Here is a 22,378-nt window from a genome sequence, read left to right as displayed (position 1 = left end):
TAATGTATTTTTTGATGGTCAAGCAATACAATCATACATTTTAATGTTGCTAATTGATGGTTTTATAAGCTATTTTATCACATAACCATTCAAACTAAGTTATTTTTTTTAATATATTTTTTAATTTTTATTTATTTATGATAGTCACACACAGAGAGAGAGAGAGAGGCAGAGACACAGGCAGAGGGAGAAGCAGGCTCCATGCACCGGGAGCCCGACGTGGGACTCGATCCCGGGTCTCCAGGATCGCGCCCTGGGCCAAAGGCAGGCGCCAAACTGCTGCGCCACCCAGGGATCCCCAAACTAAGTTATTTTTAAGAAAACATTTGAGTGTATGTGTTCTCATGAGTAATGTATAAGTTGCCTGAATTAACAGAGAAGTCAATATTTAGCTTAATTACCTTTTTTTTTTTTGCTCTATAATTCTCTAAGGATCAAATGAACATTTTTTTTTTTTTTTGGTTTGAAACCCTCATATTCAAAAAGCTATTTATTCTATGTATTAAGAAAGATTTTCATATGAATCTGGGATGAATTTTTTGGGGGAAAATAAAGGTGGATTTTTTTCCTTCTAATAATAGGTATAAGCTGATTTTCCCATTCTCTCCGTGACATGTGGGTATCTCAGTATAACAAACATGTGTGTTTCATTTAAGATATAAGTCAATTGTAGCTCACTGAATTCACCAGTCCTATACACTATAGATTTTCCACTCCTTTATAAATTTTGGTCTATGACACGCAGAGGAAAAACAAGAGTCGCCATGCCAAAATCTGCGGTCTAAATATGGTAGATGCAATATTTAATTGTTTCAGGGATGGAGGCTTTTAATCCATTTACTGGTGACTCTGCAGCATTTTGTTCATTTGTTATGTGCTTATGTCTATTCATGCTCCACTGGGTAGGAAACAGTCTGACAGCCTAGAAAAATAGAGCAGTAATAAAACACTATGGTGTGCTTATATAATGATTTTATTGTTTTAGAATTCACTCGTACAATTTTATTATCTATTATCAGGTGATATTTATTTCATAGTAAATATAGAAATTCTATAAGCAACCATAACCCAGTAAAGGAATGGCCATGAATCATTTTTCACAGAAATGTATTTCAAAATACACCCAAGAGCTCTGTAAGGATAGCGACCATATGTGTAGAGAAAGATCTTGACTTGGTACCAAGTTAAAATTTGAAAAACAATAAAAGTAAAATAAACTATGGAGAGACATGGGAAAACTGGAAATTGAACCCCATGAAGTGCCATTGTTTTTCCCATGGTAAATTTAGCCAACAATGAAATTAAGTAACTTGTTTAATCTGTTTGTTCAGGGTAATGCATCCATGTGGACTCTGTTTCTTCATTGCTGCTTATTCCTTCAGTGCCAAAGGTATCCATACATCCTTCTAAGAGACAGACATGAGGATATGACTGGGTAGATTATATTTTCAAAAAAAAATATTGTCTTTAGAACCTATGAGTAGAAACTGAAATGTCAGCAGTGCCGTCAGATTCAGATTTGTGCAGGGTTCAGATGGAAAATGTGACTGAAGTCACCACGTTTATATTGACGGGCTTCACAGATGATTTTAAACTGCAAGTTTTCCTATTTTTACTATTTCTAGCAATCTACCTTTTTACAATGATAGGAAATTTGGGAATGGTTTTATTGGTCATTGGGGATTCTCGGCTCCACAACCCCATGTATTATTTTCTGAGTGTGTTATCATTCCTGGATGCCTGTTATTCTTCAGCTGTCACTCCAAAAATGTTAGTCAATTTCCTAGCAGAGGATAAAACCATTTCATTCCTTGGATGTGCAGCACAGATGTTTCTCTTTATTACTTTTGGGACCACAGAATGCTTTATTTTAGCTGCAATGGCATATGATCGCTACGAAGCAATCTACAACCCTCTCCTGTATTCAGTTCGAATGTCACCCAGGGTCTATGTGCCACTCATAATTTCCTGCTATGTAGTTGGATTCCTGCATGCTACTTTACACACTGTGGCTACTTTTACTCTATCCTTTTGTGCATCCAATGAAATTAGACATGTCTTTTGTGACATCCCTCCTCTCCTTGCCATTTCTTGTTCTGACACCCACACAAACCAGCTGCTAGTCTTCTACTTTGCGGGATCTATTGAGATATCCACTATTCTGATAGTCCTGGTCTCTTATGGTTTCATTCTGGTGGCCATTATGAGGGTGCATTCTGCTGAAGGGAGGCGGAAAGTCTTTTCTACATGTGGCTCTCACCTAACTGGAGTGTCAATTTTTCATGGTACGGTTCTCTTCATGTATGTGAGACCCAATTCCAGCTATGCTTTGGATCATGATATGATAGTGTCAGTATTTTACACAATTGTGATTCCCATGCTGAATCCTATCATCTATAGTTTGAGGAATAAAGATGTGAAAGATGCAGTGAAAAGGGTATTTGGTAAAAACTGGTTTGCCAATTAAGTATACTTTTCACACTAAACATCAAATTGAAAGAAATTAAGACTGATGTAATTGTCTTCATATCAAAAAGCTATGATTAAAGTGTTTTGTTTTCATTTATTAGTGTCTTTCTATTCTTCTTGGACATGTTTAAATAAAGATCATAGTCAACTCACTGCTAGTGTGGTTTTCACACAAGCAGAAATTGTGTCATCCATTTGTTTCTGAAACTGAATAAAGAGAAACCAATTTAAAAAGGAGTCAGGAGGCCAGCAGAAGGAGCACTTACCCCTACCACTTGTCAGCAAGAGAACCAACAGGAAGAGATGTATCTTATATTCCTAAGAGAAGAAGAATTCTATATTTTACTAATTCCAGCAAGAGGAAGGAAGGTTTCCTCCTCCCCTGGCAACAGCCCAGCCAATGAGAGACAGTCACAACCCAGCCAATGCAAAACCACTATACTTTGAACTCTGTTTACTCCAATAGACTTTTTGTTTATAATAGCCTTTCCCAAGTCTCCCCTTCCTCTACAAAAGAGAAACTCCTCTCCTTTGTTGTCTGAACTTGCCAATGTTTTTCCCATAGCTTGCATGGCCCAAATGTAATTCTCTGCTACTCTTGAATAAACTCATTTTGCCACTAAGATAATTAGCTGTTTTTATTTTTAAGGTTATCACTTTTTATAAGGCTAACTGTCATATTGTATACAACATCATTTTGAGCTAATTACTCCTCAAAGACCCAATCTCCATATAGAGCTATATTCTGAAGTATTAGGGGAGAGGACTTCATCATACAAATATTGGGTTTATTTACACATACATACTCATGGAGTCACATATGCATTCACTCTTCAGATTAAATTGTAGTACTATCTTTTACCTCCATGTAACTCAAATTGTATAAGCTCCCACAGTTGCAATTATAAATGAACATTATACTCATATCTGACTATCTTGAGCAAATACCACCTCATTCATAGCAAAATCACAACTCACATAATCCCAATTCACTTTTCAAGGAGTCATTTGTATCTGACTTCAGATTGAACACTCTGTTCTAACCTTTAATCTATGCATTGGCAGTAGTCTAATCCCAGCCTGTGATTCTGGGACCACAGATAGTGCGTTCAAGTCCCTGGTGTTCTTACCATGTTGTTTGTAAGGATGCATTTCTTCCCTTTTGATTATTTTATGCAGGACATGGACATTAAATCCACTTTTAGTTCCTCAGAGAACACAGAGACCAGGCATTAGCATTAATCAAAATTATACTTAAATTCAAGAATGACAAAAGACAAGTACGATTCAGGGTAAATTACAACCAGCTGGCAGAATTGGGTTGACACAACTAAGCCCCAATCTATTTTTACGGGTTCTCTACAAGCTTGGTACAAACTCAGCTTTGGCTCTGTTTTCCCTCCACCCTGTGATGCCCTTGCAGATTGCCAAGCTCCTCATTGCCCATGTCTAAGATGCAGGTACAGAAGAGAGTCTTTATCATACACACATTGAGCCCTGCTTTCTCTTTTTAAAAGTAATTAATCATCTATTTATTTATTTGACAGAGAGAGAGCCAGAGAGCAAAAGCAGGGGGAACAGCAGAGGAAGAGGGAGAAACAGGCTCCCCGCTGAGCAGGGAGCCCAATGCAGGGCTCCATCCCAGAATCCCAAGATCATGAACTGAGCCAAAGGCAGACACTTTACTGACTGAGCTACCCAGGTGCCCCTAAGCCCTGCTTTCAACAGGCCTCATTTGCATTGCAAGGATAGATCTCCTTCAAAGTTAATTATAGGCATACAACAGAGACTTTGCAGGTTTATTTCCAGACCACTAATGAAGTAAATCTCACAATTAAGCAAGTTGAATGAATTTGGGGGGATATTTCCAGTGCATATGAAAGTTGTTTACACTATACTGTAGCTTAAGTGTGCCATAGCATTATGTTTAAAAAAACAATGTTCATACTTCAAGTTAAAAGCACTATATTGCTACAAAATGCTATCATCTCACCTTCCAACAACTTACAATTCTTTTGCTAGGGGCGGAGGGGTCTTGCCACAGTCTCAGGCTGCTGACCGATCAGGGTGGTGACTGATGAAGATGGGGGCAACTGTGGCAATTTCTTAAAGTAGGACAACAGTAACGTTTATTGCATTGATCGTCTCTTCCTTTCATGAAAGATATCCCTGTAGCACGTGATGCTCTTTGGTAGAAGACCGTTTCATCTATAGTGAAAATCTGTTGTTTAGTGAGGCCACCTTCATTAATATCTCAGCTAGATCTTGTGGATAACTTGCTGCAACTTCCCTATCAGCACTTGCTGCTCCATCTTGCACTTTGATGTTATGGAGACATTTTCTTTCTTAAACCTCATGACTTCTACTAGCTTCAGAGTTTTCTTCTGCATCTTCACCTCTCTCATCTTTATGGAATTGAAGGGAGTTGTCTATTGCTCTGGATTAGGCTTTGGGTTACAGGAATGCTGTGGCTAGTTTGATATCCTATCCACACAACTAAGACTTTCTCCATGCTGACAAGAAGGCTGTTTCACGTTCTTATCATTTATATGTTCACTAGAGAAGCACTTCTAATTTCCTTCAAGAATTTTTCTTCTTTTGCATTTAAAATTTGGCTGTTTAGTGAAAGAGGTCTACACCCTATTTTGGCATTGAGCATGCCTTCCTCACTGAGCTGAATCATTTCTAGCTTTTTATTTAAAGTGAGAGGTGTGTGACTCTCCCTTTCACTTGAATATTTAAAGGCCACTATAGGATTATTTATTGGCTTAAATTAAATATTGCTGTGCCTCAAGGGTTAAGGAGGCCCGAGGAGAGAAAGAGAGACAGGAAAAGCTGGTCAGTGGAGCAGTCAGAGCACACACAATATTTATTAATGGAGTTCATTGTCTTATATGCAAACAGTTCATGGCATCCCCCCAAATTACAAATGTAACATCAAAGATCACTGATCACTGAGTAACATAACATGTCTAACAGTAACAAAAAACTTGAAATACTGTAAGAGTTACCAAAATGTGATACAGAGACATGAAATGAACAAAGGCTGTTGGGAAAAGAGGGCCAATAGGCTTGCTCAGTGTGGGGTTGCAGCAAAATTCAATTGATATAAATGCAGAAAATTTTAAAAGCCTCCCTCAGGTCAAATGTTGTATATTAGTACTGTTTCCTCTGTGGGAGTCAACAGAGATAAAAATGCCTATAAGTTAATGTTCTATGTCTCCAAAAACGTGGTAGTATTTTGCAGCTCAAGTTTTCATCTTCACATGGGACTTGCCTCTGGCATGGCTGCTCTCCTCATCCAAGAAGTCAGGCTGAACCTAGAAAGTCCACCCTTCTCCTGGGATTCACATGACTGGGACAATTCTCCAGACACACAAGAGTTTTGTCACTTTCAGTAGCCTTTCTGTAATATTCCTATTTCTTTCATCCTTTTTAGACTGGATTTCCCATATGTAGTGTCTAATACAACATTCTAAAGGCATACATTTTAGAGGGAAATAAAATTTTGACATTCATGTATAGACTGATTGCATAGTTTAGAATACCAACACTGTATACCCTGATACCCTTTGTTCTGCTGCTGCAGACATCTTTCAGAATTTTAATATTCGAAACATGATAGACAGGTCTGATCTTATTGGAGGAGTGGCAGTTCTAGAGGTGACGTTGCTAAAAACTAAAATGACTGGTCCCATGATATTTGTTTTGGCCGCGCTTTCACGTTAAGAACATCTCTAAGATCTGTTTTCTTATGATACGTCTATCTCTTAGATACAAAGCTATACTTCGTTAAAATTGGATATTATTATTACCTTGATAATTGTTTCTTAATATATGTTGTTCATTTTTCTTCTATAATTTGAGGTTTTATGCCAAGAAAAATTGTAGAGAAGTTGTGTTATGTGCACTCTCTCCTTTTAAAGGACTCTGATGGTAAATACAGCTGGGTGATGCAGAATGTGGAGGGAAATAAAGGTACTCTGTATTTGGAAAGGAACATTATAGGAAGCCTGGTAGGAGTACCCAACGTCCTGGAATGGGTGGTGCTCAGAGGTTTACAGAATTCAGGATTGTGTGGAGGAAATGGTTACAGGAAGAACAGTGTTGACTAATATGAGTTTTATAATTTTTTTTCTTTAATGTTCAAAATTACCCTTTCCTATCTTTCAACACAGCTCTTTGTCATTAAAACACTATAAAATTTCTTTAAAAAAAAAGAAAAAAAAAAGAGACAGGGCTCTTAGATGGTGGCCCAGTAGGTTAAGCAGTAGACTCTTGATTTTTGGCTCAGGTCCTGATCTCAGAGTTGTGGGATCGAGCCTTGTACTAGGCTCTGCACTCAGGGAAGAATCAGCTTGAATATTCTCCTTCCCTCTCTCTCACTTTAAAATAAATAAATAAAAATCTTTAAAAAAAGAAAGAAGGGAAATTTCTGGTTTCTTCTTCAGGAAGGGAGAAAGAGGTAAGAAAAGTAAGTTACACAACCCAGAATTAACATTTTAATACTTTTATAAAAAAATGTGTTTCAATTACTCAAGTACCTTTATCTGCACCCCCCTCAGACACACAAGCTTGTATACTCTATATATATTTACAATTTATCTACTAAAATTATCATCAAGTCTTCTAATTAACACAATGAAAGTAAAGGGGATGAGCTAGTATTTTATACTAAGACTGGATTCTGGAACTGAGATAATGTGGCACCCCTTTTCATATGTGAATTCAGCTTTAGGGAATTAGCTGATGAATCACCAATAAAAACAGATAGAATGTCAACTCTGTAACATGTTAACTGTACTCATTGCTGATGGATTCAAATTTTTCTTTTCTTTACATGACCCCACCTGATTATAATGCAATTGTTGATCATAAGCAGATGAGACATCAGTAGTTCAACTTTTGCTATTAGTCATGCTTTTATTTTTTTAAATTTTTTTTTAAATTTTTTATTTATTTATGATAGTCACAGAGAGAGAGAGAGAGGCAGAGACACAGGCGGAGGGAGAAGCAGGCTCCATGCACCGGGAGCCTGATGTGGGATTCGATCCCGGGTCTCCAGGATCGCGCCCTGGGCCAAAGGCAGGCGCCAAACCGCTGCGCCACCCAGGGATCCCTAGTCATGCTTTTAATATAACATAGTTAATTAGATGTCTGTTATTTTTTTATGCAGTGTGTTGGGACTGGAGAGATAAAAATGAATAACCTTTTTGTGAAAAAGAAAACATTGGCCATATTCTGGAATCTTAAACAAGTAACAACAACAGCAACCTTTAATAACTTCTATGTGTTATTTTAAGTATTTCAATACTTTGGATTAAGTTTGAAATTAAATTACTATTTAAAAATAACCTCCAGATTTATGTCATGTTAGATAAAAATATGACATCATTTACATAGAATAAGTAAGAGTCATTGCAAAACTGGAGAAGAACCAGCATGAGTATGAGTATATGAGGACTTGATAAATAAGTAACAAATTTTATAAGTTATGTTTCTGAGTCATAGTGCAATCCATTTTGGTAGGGATTTTTTGAGTGCCACTATAACTTCTTTGTTTCTTAGACAATATATTATTGGGTTAAACATTGGTGTCACAATGGTATAAAAAAGAGAAAGAAACTTGTCCATTCCTGTTGAATGACTGGACTTTGGTCTTAAGTATGTAATGATGCCTGATCCAAAGAATAAAGCCACAACCATGAGATGTGAAGAACAAGTGGAGAAGGCCTTGGCTCGCCCAGCTGCTGATGGCAATTTCAGGATGGTTGAGATTATTTTCACATAAGATGCAAGAATCAACAAAAAAGGAATAGTGACAACTAGAACAGCAACCTCATAAACCAACATTTCAATCATGAAAGTATCCCCACAGGCAAGCTTAAGTACTGGAGGTATGTCACAGAAAAAGTGATTCAACTTATTGGACCCACAGAAGTGTAGAGAGAAGATGAGGTAGGTGAACCCTATGTGTACTGGAATTCCAGTGATCCAACAGCCAGTTGCCAATTGGATGCACAGCCTGTTGTTCATGATGAGAGGATAGAGTAAGGGGTTACAAATGGCAACATACCTGTCATAAGCCATTGCAGTCAGAATGAAGCACTCACTGGCTCCAAAGATCAGAAAGAAATACATTTGAGTAGCACAGGCCAGAAAAGAAATATTTCTATTTTGTCTACAAAGATCTGTTAATAATCTGGGGACAGTGACCGACACATAACATATTTCCAAGGAAGAAAAGTTCCCAAGGAAAAAATACATAGGAGTCTGGAGGGAGGGATTGACCTTGGTTATTATGATAATGAGGCTATTACCCATCAGGATAATCACATAGATTATCAGAAACACCCCAAAAAGTAGTCCTCGGAGGTTAGGAACATCAGAAAAACCAACCAGAATGAAATCCATTAATGTAGTGTCATTCGCCTGCAGAGGATTTTGTCCTGTGGATTCCATCTACAAGCAAAATGATTTCAAGGCTTAGAATTCACTTAAGTTGCTAGGCTCAGTTGCAGAACGGGGCAAATTAAACCGATGGTTTCAAATCCACTGACAAACAATAGATACCCAGCTTTTATTTTGTTTTGTATTTTTGGTAATAAAAATTTCAGTATATATAAAAACAGAAAGCAATCTTAAACTCTAATCTCACTGCAAATACTAATAGATATATAAATGAATAATACACTGAAACAGACAACAATAAAATAAAAGCAAAACGTGTCAGATACCCTATTCTCAGGATAAGAACTTTGCTAGTTAACACAGGATGTTCTTTAATGAGAAATGTGCCTCCTTCCTCATCACTCTGGAATCTATTGTATTTTGTTTGTATTATTTCTGCCTAGCATCTTTTAATTTACAATCCATTTATATTATTCTTTCTTGTTTGGTTTGATGTTTCCCCTGTGAACTGCATCTCAGATAACCACAGGGCAAGGTGGTCAGTAAGACTGCATAGCCAGGCCCCGTTCAGGCCAACCCTGGCTACAGTATCTGGGAAAGAGACTGAGACTCTGATTGGAAAAACAGAGAATATTACCTAGCTTCCATCATAGAAAACTATTTCATTTAATATATCATACAAAGTTATATTAAAAATAATGCATCATAGCAAGTCATATATTTAAAATGTAAAATAAATTATATACAATTTTATTATAATATGTCCTTAACCCTACCATGGCCCCCAAAATCATAGTAACTCTGCTTATCTTTCAAATATTATGATTCAGGAATAATTAGATAAGTTTGGTTCTTTTATGAGATATTTAAACTAGGAAAAGGGAAAATAAAATGTGCAAGAGAATTTGATCTTAGTGTTCATACACTTGATGCCAAACATAATGTGAGATCTGTTTTTGCATACCTTTTCTTTTTCCTCTAAGTATGAGTTTCTGAATATATGTAATATATATTATTAATATACAATACATGATTAATTTAATATATATTATGAACATATATTTTGTAGTATATATTATAGTTTACTTTGGATAAAAACTGTGTATTATGAATATAATATATCCAGTTGACCCTTGAACACTGCACCAACCTTACTCTGGGCAGCCAAAAATCTGCTTTTAGGGAGGGTATGTGATGTGATTAGCACTGGGTGTTACAGGCAACTAACTGATGAATTATTGAACTCAACATCTGAAACTAATGATGTACTATATGTTGGCTAATTGAATTGAAGTAAAAAGAAAAAGAAAAAATCTGCTTATAACTTTGGCTCTCTCAAAACTTAATTACTAATATAAACAATTAACTCATGTTTTGTATATATTATGTATTATATCTGTATTCACACAATAAAGTAAGAAAGAGGAAAAAATGTTACTAAGAAAATCATAAGGAAGAGAAATCACTTTTACAGTGTGTACTGTCAAAATCTATGTATAGTGGATCTGTGTGGTTCAAATCCTTATTGTTCAAGGGTCACCTGTATTCTAAACATCTGCAGCTGACTAACCACCAGGGAGTACAGCACTAAATGTAGTGTAGACAGAGTATACCTAGCTCCTTCAATAAATAAGCATTTTTAGACCACCTAAGTTAGGTCTCTGCCATGGCACTACACTCTAGACACCACAACCCTTTTGGTGATGTCCATCTACACTTCATTATTACTAACCTGTGACCTTTTTAAGATTGTCACATGCTCCAAAACCCATATTGCCATGAGTTTTGAAGTCTCTTCCTCAATTTCCCAGTCTCCAAATTCGCCTTCCTTCTTCCAAAATACAATCCCCCTTTTCTTCTTCTGAGACCTGGTTCTTCTCACCTCTGACAGATCCCACATGACTGAAACAATGTATAATTTATATTTTCTGTTTACTTCTGACCAATCCTAAATATTTCCCTCCTTCATTCAGAGAATCTTCCATTCTGACTTTAATTTTTCAGAAAATTTTCAGAAACTTTCAGAATACTCTGAAGATAAAAGCCCTCTCCTGGCTAACATAAGTCAAGACAAGGGATCAAGACCTGGATGTTTCAGGTTAAAATAATATGTTCTATAAACTGAGACTAAGTGCACACTCCCCAAATCCCCTTTTGCCATCATCTCTACCTTTGTTTTGTTGATCTCTTTCTCTGTTTTCTCCTCTTTTCACACTTTGGTAATTATTTCTCCATCTTATACCTTCTCAAAACTTTCAAGATTTTATACCATCTTTCTTATATATTTCTTTTTCTTCAGAAGTTATACGTTAATGAAAAACAACTGCAATAGAAGAATTAAATTTTCAATGACCCAGACATGTTTGATGAATGTACCAGGCAATCAATCAACATACATTTTGTAGTATATGCGTGGTTTTAATGGACAAATTTAGTGCATTCAATACAAAGTAGACTAAGGAAAATAATGGAGTGCCAGACAATTTATTAAGGTCATGATGTCTAATCTGGGACTTCATCAGATTTTAAGGTATCACAGAAATCATTTTGTAGGGACAGCCGGGGTGGCTCAGTGGTTTAGCGCTTCAGCCCAGGGCCTTATCCTGGAGAACTGGGATCAAGTACCACATCGGGCTTTCCTGCTTGAAGCCTGTTTCTCCCTCTGCCTGTGTCTCTGCCTCTCTCTGTGTGTCTCTCATGAATAAATAAATCTTAAAAAGAAAGAAATCATTTTGTGATTTTTACTTTTAAGAGAAAGTAATAAAGCATATTCCAGGAATAAATTGCCCTCATGTGCTCCTTCAGTTTCATATTCCAATAGCTAGTCAAATGCTTACAGGGATGAATGATTTTTAAATAATTCCCCATGGGTAGTGGCACAAATGAGTATTTCCCATCGATCTCAGCAATCACGCTGCATTCAACTAGATTCAAATTCACTGACCAAAGAAGTTCATATTGAGTAACTTACAACAGAAATTAGATATGTTCTGGAAAACTGTCCTTATTCAAATGATCAGAGCTCAATTTTCCTTTTTTGATGCTGTAATGATAACATGTAACTCAAGGAGTTGTTTTGCGGACTAAGCAGCATAGTTTGCATTAATCACTTTACTTAAAATAAGTTGTAGTTCTAGTAGACACTATTATGATAATTATCATACTTATTGATATATCATTATGATTTTAACTTACATATATTTTTTCTTTTGAAATTTTCTCATCTTAAACTCTTCCCTGGAGAAGAGAGAATGTACAGGTCATGTTTTGGCAGGAAAACAGATTAAAATCAATAGACTTGGGCAGCCCGGGTGGCTCAGCGGTTTAGCGCTGCCTTCAGTCCAGGGTGTGATCTTGGAAACCCAGGATCGAGTCCCACGTCGGGCTCCCGGCATGGAGCCTGCTTCTCCCTCTGCCTGTGTGTCTGCCTCTCTCTCTCTCTTTCTCTGTGTGTGTGTCTCTTGTGAATAAATAAATAAAATCTTTAAAAAAAAATCAATAGACTCTTCTATGCTGGAAAGATACTAGCCAACAGCAATACCTGGGGAAAAACCACTCTAACTGGGATTTTATTTTCAATTTTTTTCTCTCATCTGTGCCAGTATCCTGTACTTTGAGCAAATTAGACAAGTAGGCTTTGGTAAAGGCATATAAGCAAAATTAAATTAGAAAGTTTAATTAAAAAAAAGAAAGTTTAGGGATCCCTGGGTGGCGCAGCGGTTTGGCGCCTGCCTTTGGCCCAGGGCGCGATCCTGGAGACCCGGGATCGAATCCCACATCAGGCTCCCGGTGCATGGAGCCTGCTTCTCCCTCCGCCTGTGTCTCTGCCTCTCTCTCTCTCTCTGTGACTATCATAAATAAATAAAAAATTAAAAAAAAAAAGAAAGTTTAATTCAAATCCTATTTAATAATGAAAGCATCCTGAGAGAACTTTCTTCAACTATTTTCTTTTCTGAAATTGATCTATTTTCTTTATTAACAGTTAATGACATTGTGCAGTTTTAGCATGAGAACTTGAGTTCTTCCTTTACCAATATTTCTATTTTAGCAGGAACAAGCATAGCTATGGACAGTTAAGAGGCCTGATTATTTGAAACTATTTTTTTATTGTTAGGTTTTGAACAATTATTATGTGCTAACCACTCTGTTAATGACGTACCCTGTGTTATCTTGTTTATTGCATTCTGAATGAAGTAGGTACTATTATTATTCACATTTTGCATAAAGAGCCAGAGGCATACAGGGATTAAACAATTTGCCCAATATCAGGAAGCTCAGATGTGACCTGACTTCAAACTAACCCATGTAATCAAAGGGTCAATTTTCTTAATAAAAGTATAGTGGGCTTCATATTATTTTATGGTGATGGATGGTAGTTGCACTTGTGAGTATAGGATAATGTACAGAGTTGTTGAATCACTATGTTGTACACTTAAAACTAATGTAATATTGTGTGTTTGTATGTCAATTATACTAAAAAAATAACCTTAATAGGGCCCATAGAATATTTAATAGGAAATACAATTTTGAATTTAATATTTTTAGTAATATCAATACAACTAAGAAATATAAAACATTTCACAATCACGAAAAGATTCCATGTCCATTTTATGTATCATTTACTTTTATAAAAATGAAAGATTGATACCTGTAGTTATAGTTTGTATATTTCAAGTTCAGAAGATTTATCTCATAAAAGAATCTAATTGGAAGAAAGTGTTTCCTTTATGGCTTTTGATTCTTGAATTGAAAAATATATGAAATAAAATAAGCAGCGTAAAATAATTACTGCTTACCTCTTTATACTGTGGAGAAATCACCGTGTCACTCTTTAATAAAGACTATGATCTTATGTCATGTAAATTTTGGTTTTCAATTATTCAAGGAACAAATTCCAGCCATTCTTATTTTTCTATGAAACTCATTCTTTACTTAAATTGAGTAGTGGAGGTTTGGTAGAAAATAGCCCCTTATTCATTGCAGGGGCATCTTCTCTCCATGTCATGTTGCATTTTTAAGCTCAATAATCTGTTTATCAGGTGGTAATTTAGAGAGTAACCAAGGCTGTCTCCGGTTGGATCAGTGCTGCCTTGAAGATTCCTTCCCTATGGAGTATGGTCTGAGGATCATTAGCCTCCTGGCTACTCCTCTTTACCTTTCTTGCCATCCTCTTCTTCTTTGGAGAATAGAGCAATTCCCCTACTACTCTTAAAGTTGGTCTATATTTATGCATGAAATCTGAGGATACTAAATTTAGAATTATTAAAACACCATTTCTTAAACTCAAATAATGCAATTTTGTGATTATCTTGAATCCATGCATCATCTGGATTGTTTATATGTGAAGGTCCTCTGTGCCATAGGTGGGATTTTTTATTTACATATACTTACATGAGAAAAAAATGAATTTGGACCGGAAGATTCAGTACATTGAATTTCAAATTTTCTATAATTGTGAAGTTGAAGATGGGAAAATGACATGATGAGGGTTTTAAAAATATTAGGAGGGAAAGGTAGACTGAATATTGTTGCTATAAACCTTTGGTAAGTTATCAAAATAATTAGTTACTGCATGCAGCTTTTCTCTATTGAATCATTCAACAAGTGTGTAACTATATAAGGTGTTGTGCTATGCACTACATGAGGCTCAGAAAACTCTGTACTCTATAGATTGTTTTGACTGTCATCTGTTTCATCTGTTCTTCTATAAAGTGACCCATTATTCCTGCAGGCAAAGTTAAATATTTCTTCTATAATGCTCTCATAGCCCTCCTATACAACTAATTTGACCCTTATGATATTATGTTTTAATTTTTATTCCATAATTTGACCTTCTCTTCTTGTCATTGGCTCCTTGATTCCAGGGCATTTATGTTGTGTACTGGTTAACATTCAGCTCCAAGTATGGAGCCAGCCACATAGAACATTCTGGGGCTTTTTAGGGACTCAATAATTCACACTTGTATCATTTAATCTTTCTAAGTCACTAATCATATTTATTGTGTTATCTTCCATTGTTATCAGTGACTAAAATGTCTGAAAATGGGATTAGATAAGAGCACAGCATACTCTGTCATGGACAAGAGTGGAAGCCAGAAGACATTCAAGTTTAAGGGGGTGGATTCCAGTAATCTATGTGGGATCTGATGGTGGCTAAGGTGAAGATTGAGGTCCATTGTGAGGCATGGTAACAGGATTTACATAGAGATTGTTTCCAATGACTTTCTTCTGTTTTGATTCTCAATTTTACCACATAAAAAATCAGCTACATTAGAAAATATGACATATTTATCATTCTCCATCACTTTCCCCACATAATCTAGTCAATCATCAAATTATGCTGACTCTATTTTTAGATATTAGTTAACTCCACTTATATCTTTCATGGACATAGACACTCCCTTAGTTCATATCTTTGCAATTTTTCTTAATTGAAATTCTTTAAAAAATATTCTTTCTTTTCAGTATTATCTCACATTCATCAATCTTCTGTTTAATATTTCAAAGATAACATTTTTATCTCACATTCATCAACCTTCTCTTTAATATTTCAAAGATAACATTTTTTACAATGGAAATTAAATCATGGCATTTGGCATTTTTTTCAGGATCTGTTCATCTGAACCAATCAATAATAGACAGCTACTTCATTTTTTTTTCATCTCCTCTATTAACTTTAATCACATTTTCAACATGCAGCCAAGAATGAAGCTTTGACAGTAAGCCATAAATTTACACAAGTAAGCATTGTCACTTTTCTGCAGTAGCAACGCTGAGATAACACAAGAGAGTTGGGTATTTTCTTGTGCCTTTCTTTACTGAAGAGCAGTAAAAAATATTTGAAAGATTTATCCATACCTCCAATTCATTTGCCATAAGTCTCAGAAATTATTGCATTTAATTTTGCTTGGTTTACGGCAAATAAAAAAATCAACTTAGTTCCTTAATTAGACTATTAAATGCAGATTTTTTAAAGATCACAGTGATGACAGAATTGGTACATGTTTCATCATAATACACCATTTCTTTTATTGGCTCTCCTTGGCTTTCATGATAGTAGCATGCAACATGCTAGAAACTGACTGTGTCTCTGAAATTCAATTTTCCTTCTTCCTTTCTTTTGATTTCCATAGTAGCTAAGATGTATTTCCAGTTTCTTTTGCACCTTTTCTGACTTTATTCATTGCAATTCCACTCCTCCCCACTTTGGTTGGCTGGCCCAGAAATGACCATAGCAACCATGGGACTAGCCAGTAAAATATGTCAAAGTCACCTATCCTGGAATGATTATTAGACTTGAACCTCACACTAAACCTGGGATCCTGTCCTATATTATTCTTCCTCAAAACCCTCAGAATCATAGGGGTCTTTATTCTTCTGCTTAGCAAATTAACATATATACCTTGCCTTTTCTACTCACCCTCTGCACACATTTTCTAAGAATATTCTTCACTCTGACCTGCTCATCATACATGGCCACTATGTACCACCTGACTGCACACATCTGGCCCCCGTTGATTGGCTCATTAGTAGGTGTTATACCAAACATGGTTCAACCAGAACCATTTCCTGCAATGGTGTGAATAAGAACCAAGAGGAAGCCATTTACCCTCTGTGCCTCTAGATGTAATTTTTTGAATTTGGAAATTGTTGGGCACATCTCCTTCCACACTGATTGGAGGAAAGTCAGAACTCAGACATAGGATACACAGAGGAAAATTAAACAGGTGTGTGAACACTATCAAACTTGACATATAAAAAAATAGTGGAAGGGAATAAAGGGGAAAGGAGAAAAAATGAGTGGGAAATATCAGAAAGGGAGACAGAACATGAGAGACTCCTAACTCTGAGAAACGAACAAGGGGTGATGGAAAGGGAAGAGGGCGGGGGGCGGGGGTTGACTGGGTGACGGGCATTGAAGGGGGAGCGCTGGGTGCTATGCTATATGTTGCCAAATTGAATTCCAATAAAAAAAAAAACTTGACATAAGGAGATATGAGTACTTGTTTCAAGTTATTTCCCAGATCTGGATCCTGTGCTCAGGTTCTGGCAGCTTCTATGGGTGCTATGAGACAGTCCATTAATCGTGCAGTATATCCTATTATTTCAATTTGGTGAGTTTATTTTGTATTTCTGCAGTTTTTAGTTAGAAATCTAGCTGCCAAATGTTTCTCCATGCCAAATCTCAGTGAAGAGAGACACACAATCAGATGCTAACATTAACTGTATGTAAAAAATGATTCGTGAAACTCTTGTCACCTAGACCCTGAAGTGTTAGTGTCATCCTAGTCTCTTCCCCAGTAAGGTGAGCACAGGTGATAATGACAGTTACATTTTCACTGAGAGAAGTAACCAAGGGGTAATGACAGGGAAGTGAAATAAGGAGGCTAGAGCAAAGAAAATAAGAGTCAGATGGTTCCTGAGCATACATGATTTAGTCTGCTCATTTCATTCCTTCTTGTGCTGTTTACCTGGTACATAAACTCCTCTTAAAACATTTAAAAGCCCCTAGCTGAATCAGTCTATCAACACATTCTGCATGCATGGAATAAAAGATACCATATCATCTTAAAAATCTCATCCATTTCTTTGGCTTTCTCTTTATAATTCACGTACACTGCCTTGCATATAGTAGCATCCTGTTCATATATTCTTGAGTATTTAAGGCTAATTATTTCTAATATATTTTAACTATGTCTTGGCTAGTATTAGTACTTAAACTTCTTTAATGACTTCCATAAATTACATCACTTTTAATATGAAAATTTATAATTTATTTTATTTTTTGAGTTCACATTGTCCAGTATTTATAATTTATATTGTCATTTGGAGCACATTATTTTGATAATTTTCAATATCCATGTACATGGGATTTTTCAATGTTATTAATGTCTTTTTATTTAATTATGATATCATATAAAATGCTATATTTCCTTATGTTTTATAGAATATATTGATTGCTTTGGGTATGGAACATCCTTAGGAGTCCAAACTCATTCTACACAATCCAGTGTCTACGTAGCAGTTAACATTGTTGTCAAACTGTTAGTTTTCTTGACTATTGTACAACTATGGGAACTGTGATGGTATTAGGTCAAGTTACAGTGCCATAAATCCTGTTATTCTTACCAAAATTCATTAGTTTTTATTGCTCCTCACATTGTTTCTAACTTTTGGTTGATATCCAGAGCTCTGAAAAAAATGATTTAACATTTTTAAAGTATTTGTTTTATTAAAGATATAGTGATCATGGAGGTCCTTGGTCCCCCATTATTGAAGTCCTCTACACTTCTTTTACTTCTTATTTTTTGATTGAAAACATTGAAATCACTTATTAATATCATTCATCATCACATACATTTTTGATACTATAGATAGAAAGCTAATCTAGTAATCACCACTAGATATGTCTTCATATTTGTATTATCGATATTCAGATTTTCTAAAGTCTATTTGGTGACAAAATGTAAAACATTGCTTTTTTTTTGTGTTGGAATGTCAATTTTCACCATTGAAGAATCACTGCAGGAATTAGGATGTTTTCACAGCAAATATATTAGGATCTGTTCATCTGAACCAATCAATAATAGACAGCTACTTCATATGGGTATCACATGAAGTTATCAGCCTATCCTCAGGGGATAAATTTAACACACATGGCATTTTAATTTTTATTTATTTATTTTTAAAGGTTTTATTTATTTATTCATGAGTGACACAGAGAGACAGAGGCAGAGACATAGGCAGAGAGAGAAGCAGGCTCCATGCAGGGAGTCCCAGGTAGGACTCAATCCCAGGACTCCAGGATCACGCCCTGGGCTGAAGGCAGGCACTCGACCGCTGAGCCACCCAGGTGTCTCCACATGCAATTTTTAAAAGGAAAAATATAAATTAAGAAATAAGAAAATAGCATATGTTGCAATGCCATATGTTGCATTTTTATTCATAAATTTATTTTCTTATTGGTGTTCAATTTGCCAACATATAGAATAACACCCAGTGCTCATCCCGTCAAGTGCCCCCCTCAGTGCCCATCACCCAGTCACCCCCACCCCCCACCCACCTCCCGTTCCACCACCCCTAGTTCGTTTCCCCGAGTTAGGAGTCTCTCATGTTCTGTCTCCCTTTCTGATATTTCCCACTCATTTTTTCTCCTTTCCCCTTTATTTCCTTTCACTATTTTTTATATTCCCCAAATGAATGAGACCATACATGTTAGAAAAAAATAGCTGGTTCGATTCCAGGTTTTGGCACCAAAAAAAAAAAATAGCTGGCAACAACCACTTAAAAATAAAATTTGTTTCTTGTCACTCTGCTTGGCACCATCTTATGAGCGCATGTTTGCTGTCTATATTGGACCCTACCACTGGAGGTTAAAGATACACCACTGCAATTAGCCATAGATACATCTTTAGTATTTACTTCTTAAGTGTGTTTTTCCTTTTGATTACTCTCACCAAACCTAGCATTTAGGATTATTCTGACACACAGTTCTCTTCTGTGACAGGTGACTTGGGCGTGATAATGTTATTATTTGTAAAATCAAACCTCAACCTTTATTTCACATGTTTTTAATGCCACTTATTTTGTTTCCAAGCTAAGTAAACTTTCTGTTTACGTTCGTCTCTGAGTCTGTAACTTCCTTTTATCTTTCTGCTTCTCTCATCAGTGTATAAATGAATCTGACACACTCTCAGCACAATATTAGCTAATAAATTATATATTTTTTACAACACATGGTTAAAATGACCACAAAACTTCAGGAGGTTAAAGGTTAGGAGCCCAATTATGACAGCTTTTAACACAGATCTTCATCCAGTTGATCTTCTGTTTGCAAAACCTTAAAATTACATAGCCAATATTCACTACCTTCCTCTTTAGGGAAGATCTGGATGTAATAATTTTTGTTAAGTAGCTGGAATATACCAAGAATTTTTCTAATATTTGGGAATGATACAAGGACATATGCAATGATTTCACATTAAGATTAATCTTAATCACAAAATTTAAAGAGAACCTTAAAAATAGTACACACCAATTTCACACCCAAAATAGTAAATAATACCTAAGTTTAGCAACAATGACCACATTTCTGTGTTCTGCTACAACAAATCCTATTTGCTCTGTTTTCAATAAACCTATTTTAGATTGTTTCTATAATGCTATGTATTTCAATAAAGCTGTATGTTTTATTGCTTAAAGATTTATTTATTTATTTTAGAGGTGGGGTGGTCAGAGCGAGAGAGAGAATCTCAAGCAGACTCCCCACTGAATGTGGAGTCTGACACAGGGCTTCATCTTACAACTCTGAGATCATCACCTGAGCTGAAATTGAGAGTCAGATGCAAAACAGACTGAGCCATCCAGGTGCTCCAAAGTTATACATTTTCAATACAGCTTTTTGTACATTCCTTTTCTACAAACTACATCTTCTCACATCACCTTAACTTTTTCGTATTTAATTTTTTTCCCATTCACCCAACAACTTAGATATTATCTTCTTGATGAAGTATTGCTTATTATCTTCATCTTTGGAAAAACATTTACTATGAGCTAACAGAGTATCTTTATTTTATTTGAGCAGTGTTAAATTAAATAGGATTATTACTTGACCTATTTCAGCACCTAACCTTTACTTAGTTATTGTTTACAAAGGTATACCTGCCATTTTTAATGGACTGATGGAAATTATCTTGTCCATATTAATTTATGCATAATAAACAAATCCACAATTATTTTTATGTATAATTCCAAACTGTATGTACACATTTTTCTGCTTAAACACAGGATTTCAATATTAATAATATTTCTTTATTTTTGGATGTTTATTTGGATCTATGTGATTCTTGAATATTGATTCTTTGACTATTTCCAACTTGTCTGTTCACTCAGTGTAATAATTAGAAGCCTCAGTGGCTTTACAGATTAAAATTATTTTGAGTTTTTTATTTTTTATTTTTTTAAAGATCTTTCTTTCTTTCTTTCTTTCTTTCTTTCTTTCTTTCTTTCTTTTTCTTTCTTTCTTTTTTTATTCAGGAGAGACACAGAGAGAGAGAGAGGCAGAGACAGAGGCAGAGGGAGAACCAGGCTCCATGCAGGGAGCCCAATGTGGGACTCAGTCCCGGGACCCCAGGATCACACCCTGAGCCGAAGGCAGATGCTCAAGCTTTTAGTCACCCAGGCATCCCAAAGTTATTTTGAGTTAAAGAAAATCAACAATATTTGGAATATTTTTGCATAAATGCACTTTACAATATACAAGAAATTAGGATACTTTAAAAATGTTTTTGAGTTCCTGGGTAAAAGAATTAATGAAAATTTACATAAGAAATACATGTTTAAGTAATTAAAAAATAGACAATATAATTAAGTAATTATAGCTCCCCAAATTAGAAGTATTTGTAGATTCTGTAAACGAGATTAAGTAAATGTACAAAGTTTATCTCCATATTAGCAAAGCATAACTTTAATATTGAATTAAACTGATTTTTACTGGCAACTGATTGTTATCTACAAGCAGGAAATTCATGAGCTTATTTTAAAAATGTGCCAGATACACCCACTGAACATTATCTACTCCTTTTGTAACTATGCACTGATTAAACTCTGCAGCAGCTGAATGTGTGGGTATGTAACTTTATGGCATATATTAATCCAAGAGACAGAAAGAGAAAGAAAGGTTGGAAATTTTGAAGAACAAAGAACGAAATAGGAGATTTGTAATTGATACATTCTAAAGAGATGGCATTTCTCTTGATAGCATATTTGGACAAGCTAACATTTATTCATTAGTGAATATATATATATGTGAAGAGAATGATATAGGGAAAAAGGTGATAAGTTTATGGTAAAATTAAATATAGTCCTGAAATTTGATTTAAGCATCCTTCCAGGAGATAATTCAACATATTAAACTGTAAATCTATTTTAAATTAAAACATTATAAGCATATCTGGTATGTAACAATCTCTACACACCGCAAAATGGTAGAATAAATTGCATAAGAAAAAAATAAGTCAACAATTACAATTATTCTACATGGCTTTTTTTTCATTGATATATTTACTTTTGAATGTAAATACTGAATCTCTTTCTTTTTTTTAATTTTTATTTATTATTTATGATAGAGAGAGAGAGAGAGAGAGGCAGAGACACAGGCAGAGGGAGAAGCAGGCTCCATGCACCGGGAGCCCGACGTGGGATTCGATTCCGGGTCCCCAGGATCGCGCCCTGGGCCAAAGGCAGGCGCCAAACCGCTGCGCCACCCAGGGATCCCCTGAATCTCTTTCATTCTCCAACCAAGATTTCATTAAAAATAAGCGCTATTTTTTAAAGACCCAGCAAAAATAAAGACTAATTAGATGAAAGTCCTAAGTCCATATATAAGATTGATGATTTACTTTATATCTAATTGGGTGCATGCAAGTGAGTTAACATACTTAGAAATATCCTAATGAAAAATGTAAGATTCAATCAACCTAGAAATTTCATTTAATAC

At 35.5% G+C, this 22,378-nt stretch overlaps 2 protein-coding genes across 2 annotated transcripts; one reads left to right on the top strand and one right to left on the bottom strand.

Annotated features, from left to right (window-relative positions):
• The first annotated feature begins 1,477 nt into the window (after window positions 1-1,477).
• On the top strand, window positions 1,478-2,467 carry LOC121472276 (olfactory receptor 1094-like). Its single transcript, XM_041723519.1, has one exon. It carries the CDS (start codon window positions 1,493-1,495, stop codon window positions 2,465-2,467), a length of 975 nt encoding a protein of 324 aa, XP_041579453.1. The 5' UTR covers window positions 1,478-1,492.
• Window positions 2,468-7,974: 5,507 nt separating this feature from the next.
• On the bottom strand, window positions 7,975-8,931 carry LOC121472114 (olfactory receptor 10AG1-like). The gene has a single exon (XM_041723173.1). The coding sequence runs from the start codon at window positions 8,929-8,931 to the stop codon at window positions 7,975-7,977; it is 957 nt and encodes a 318-aa protein (XP_041579107.1).
• Between the last annotated feature and the right edge of the window lie 13,447 nt (window positions 8,932-22,378).

Source organism: Vulpes lagopus, chromosome 11 (assembly GCF_018345385.1).
Source record: "Vulpes lagopus strain Blue_001 chromosome 11, ASM1834538v1, whole genome shotgun sequence".
NCBI lineage: Eukaryota > Metazoa > Chordata > Mammalia > Carnivora > Canidae > Vulpes > Vulpes lagopus.
Note: the sequence above shows the minus strand (reverse complement) of the source record. Positions and strands in the feature narration are given on the sequence as shown.

Coding starts and splice junctions, on each gene's coding strand:
- LOC121472114 (XM_041723173.1), bottom strand. CDS start 8,931: ATGGAATCCACAGGACAAAATCCTCTGCAGGCGAATGACACTACATTA.
- LOC121472276 (XM_041723519.1), top strand. CDS start 1,493: ATGTCAGCAGTGCCGTCAGATTCAGATTTGTGCAGGGTTCAGATGGAA.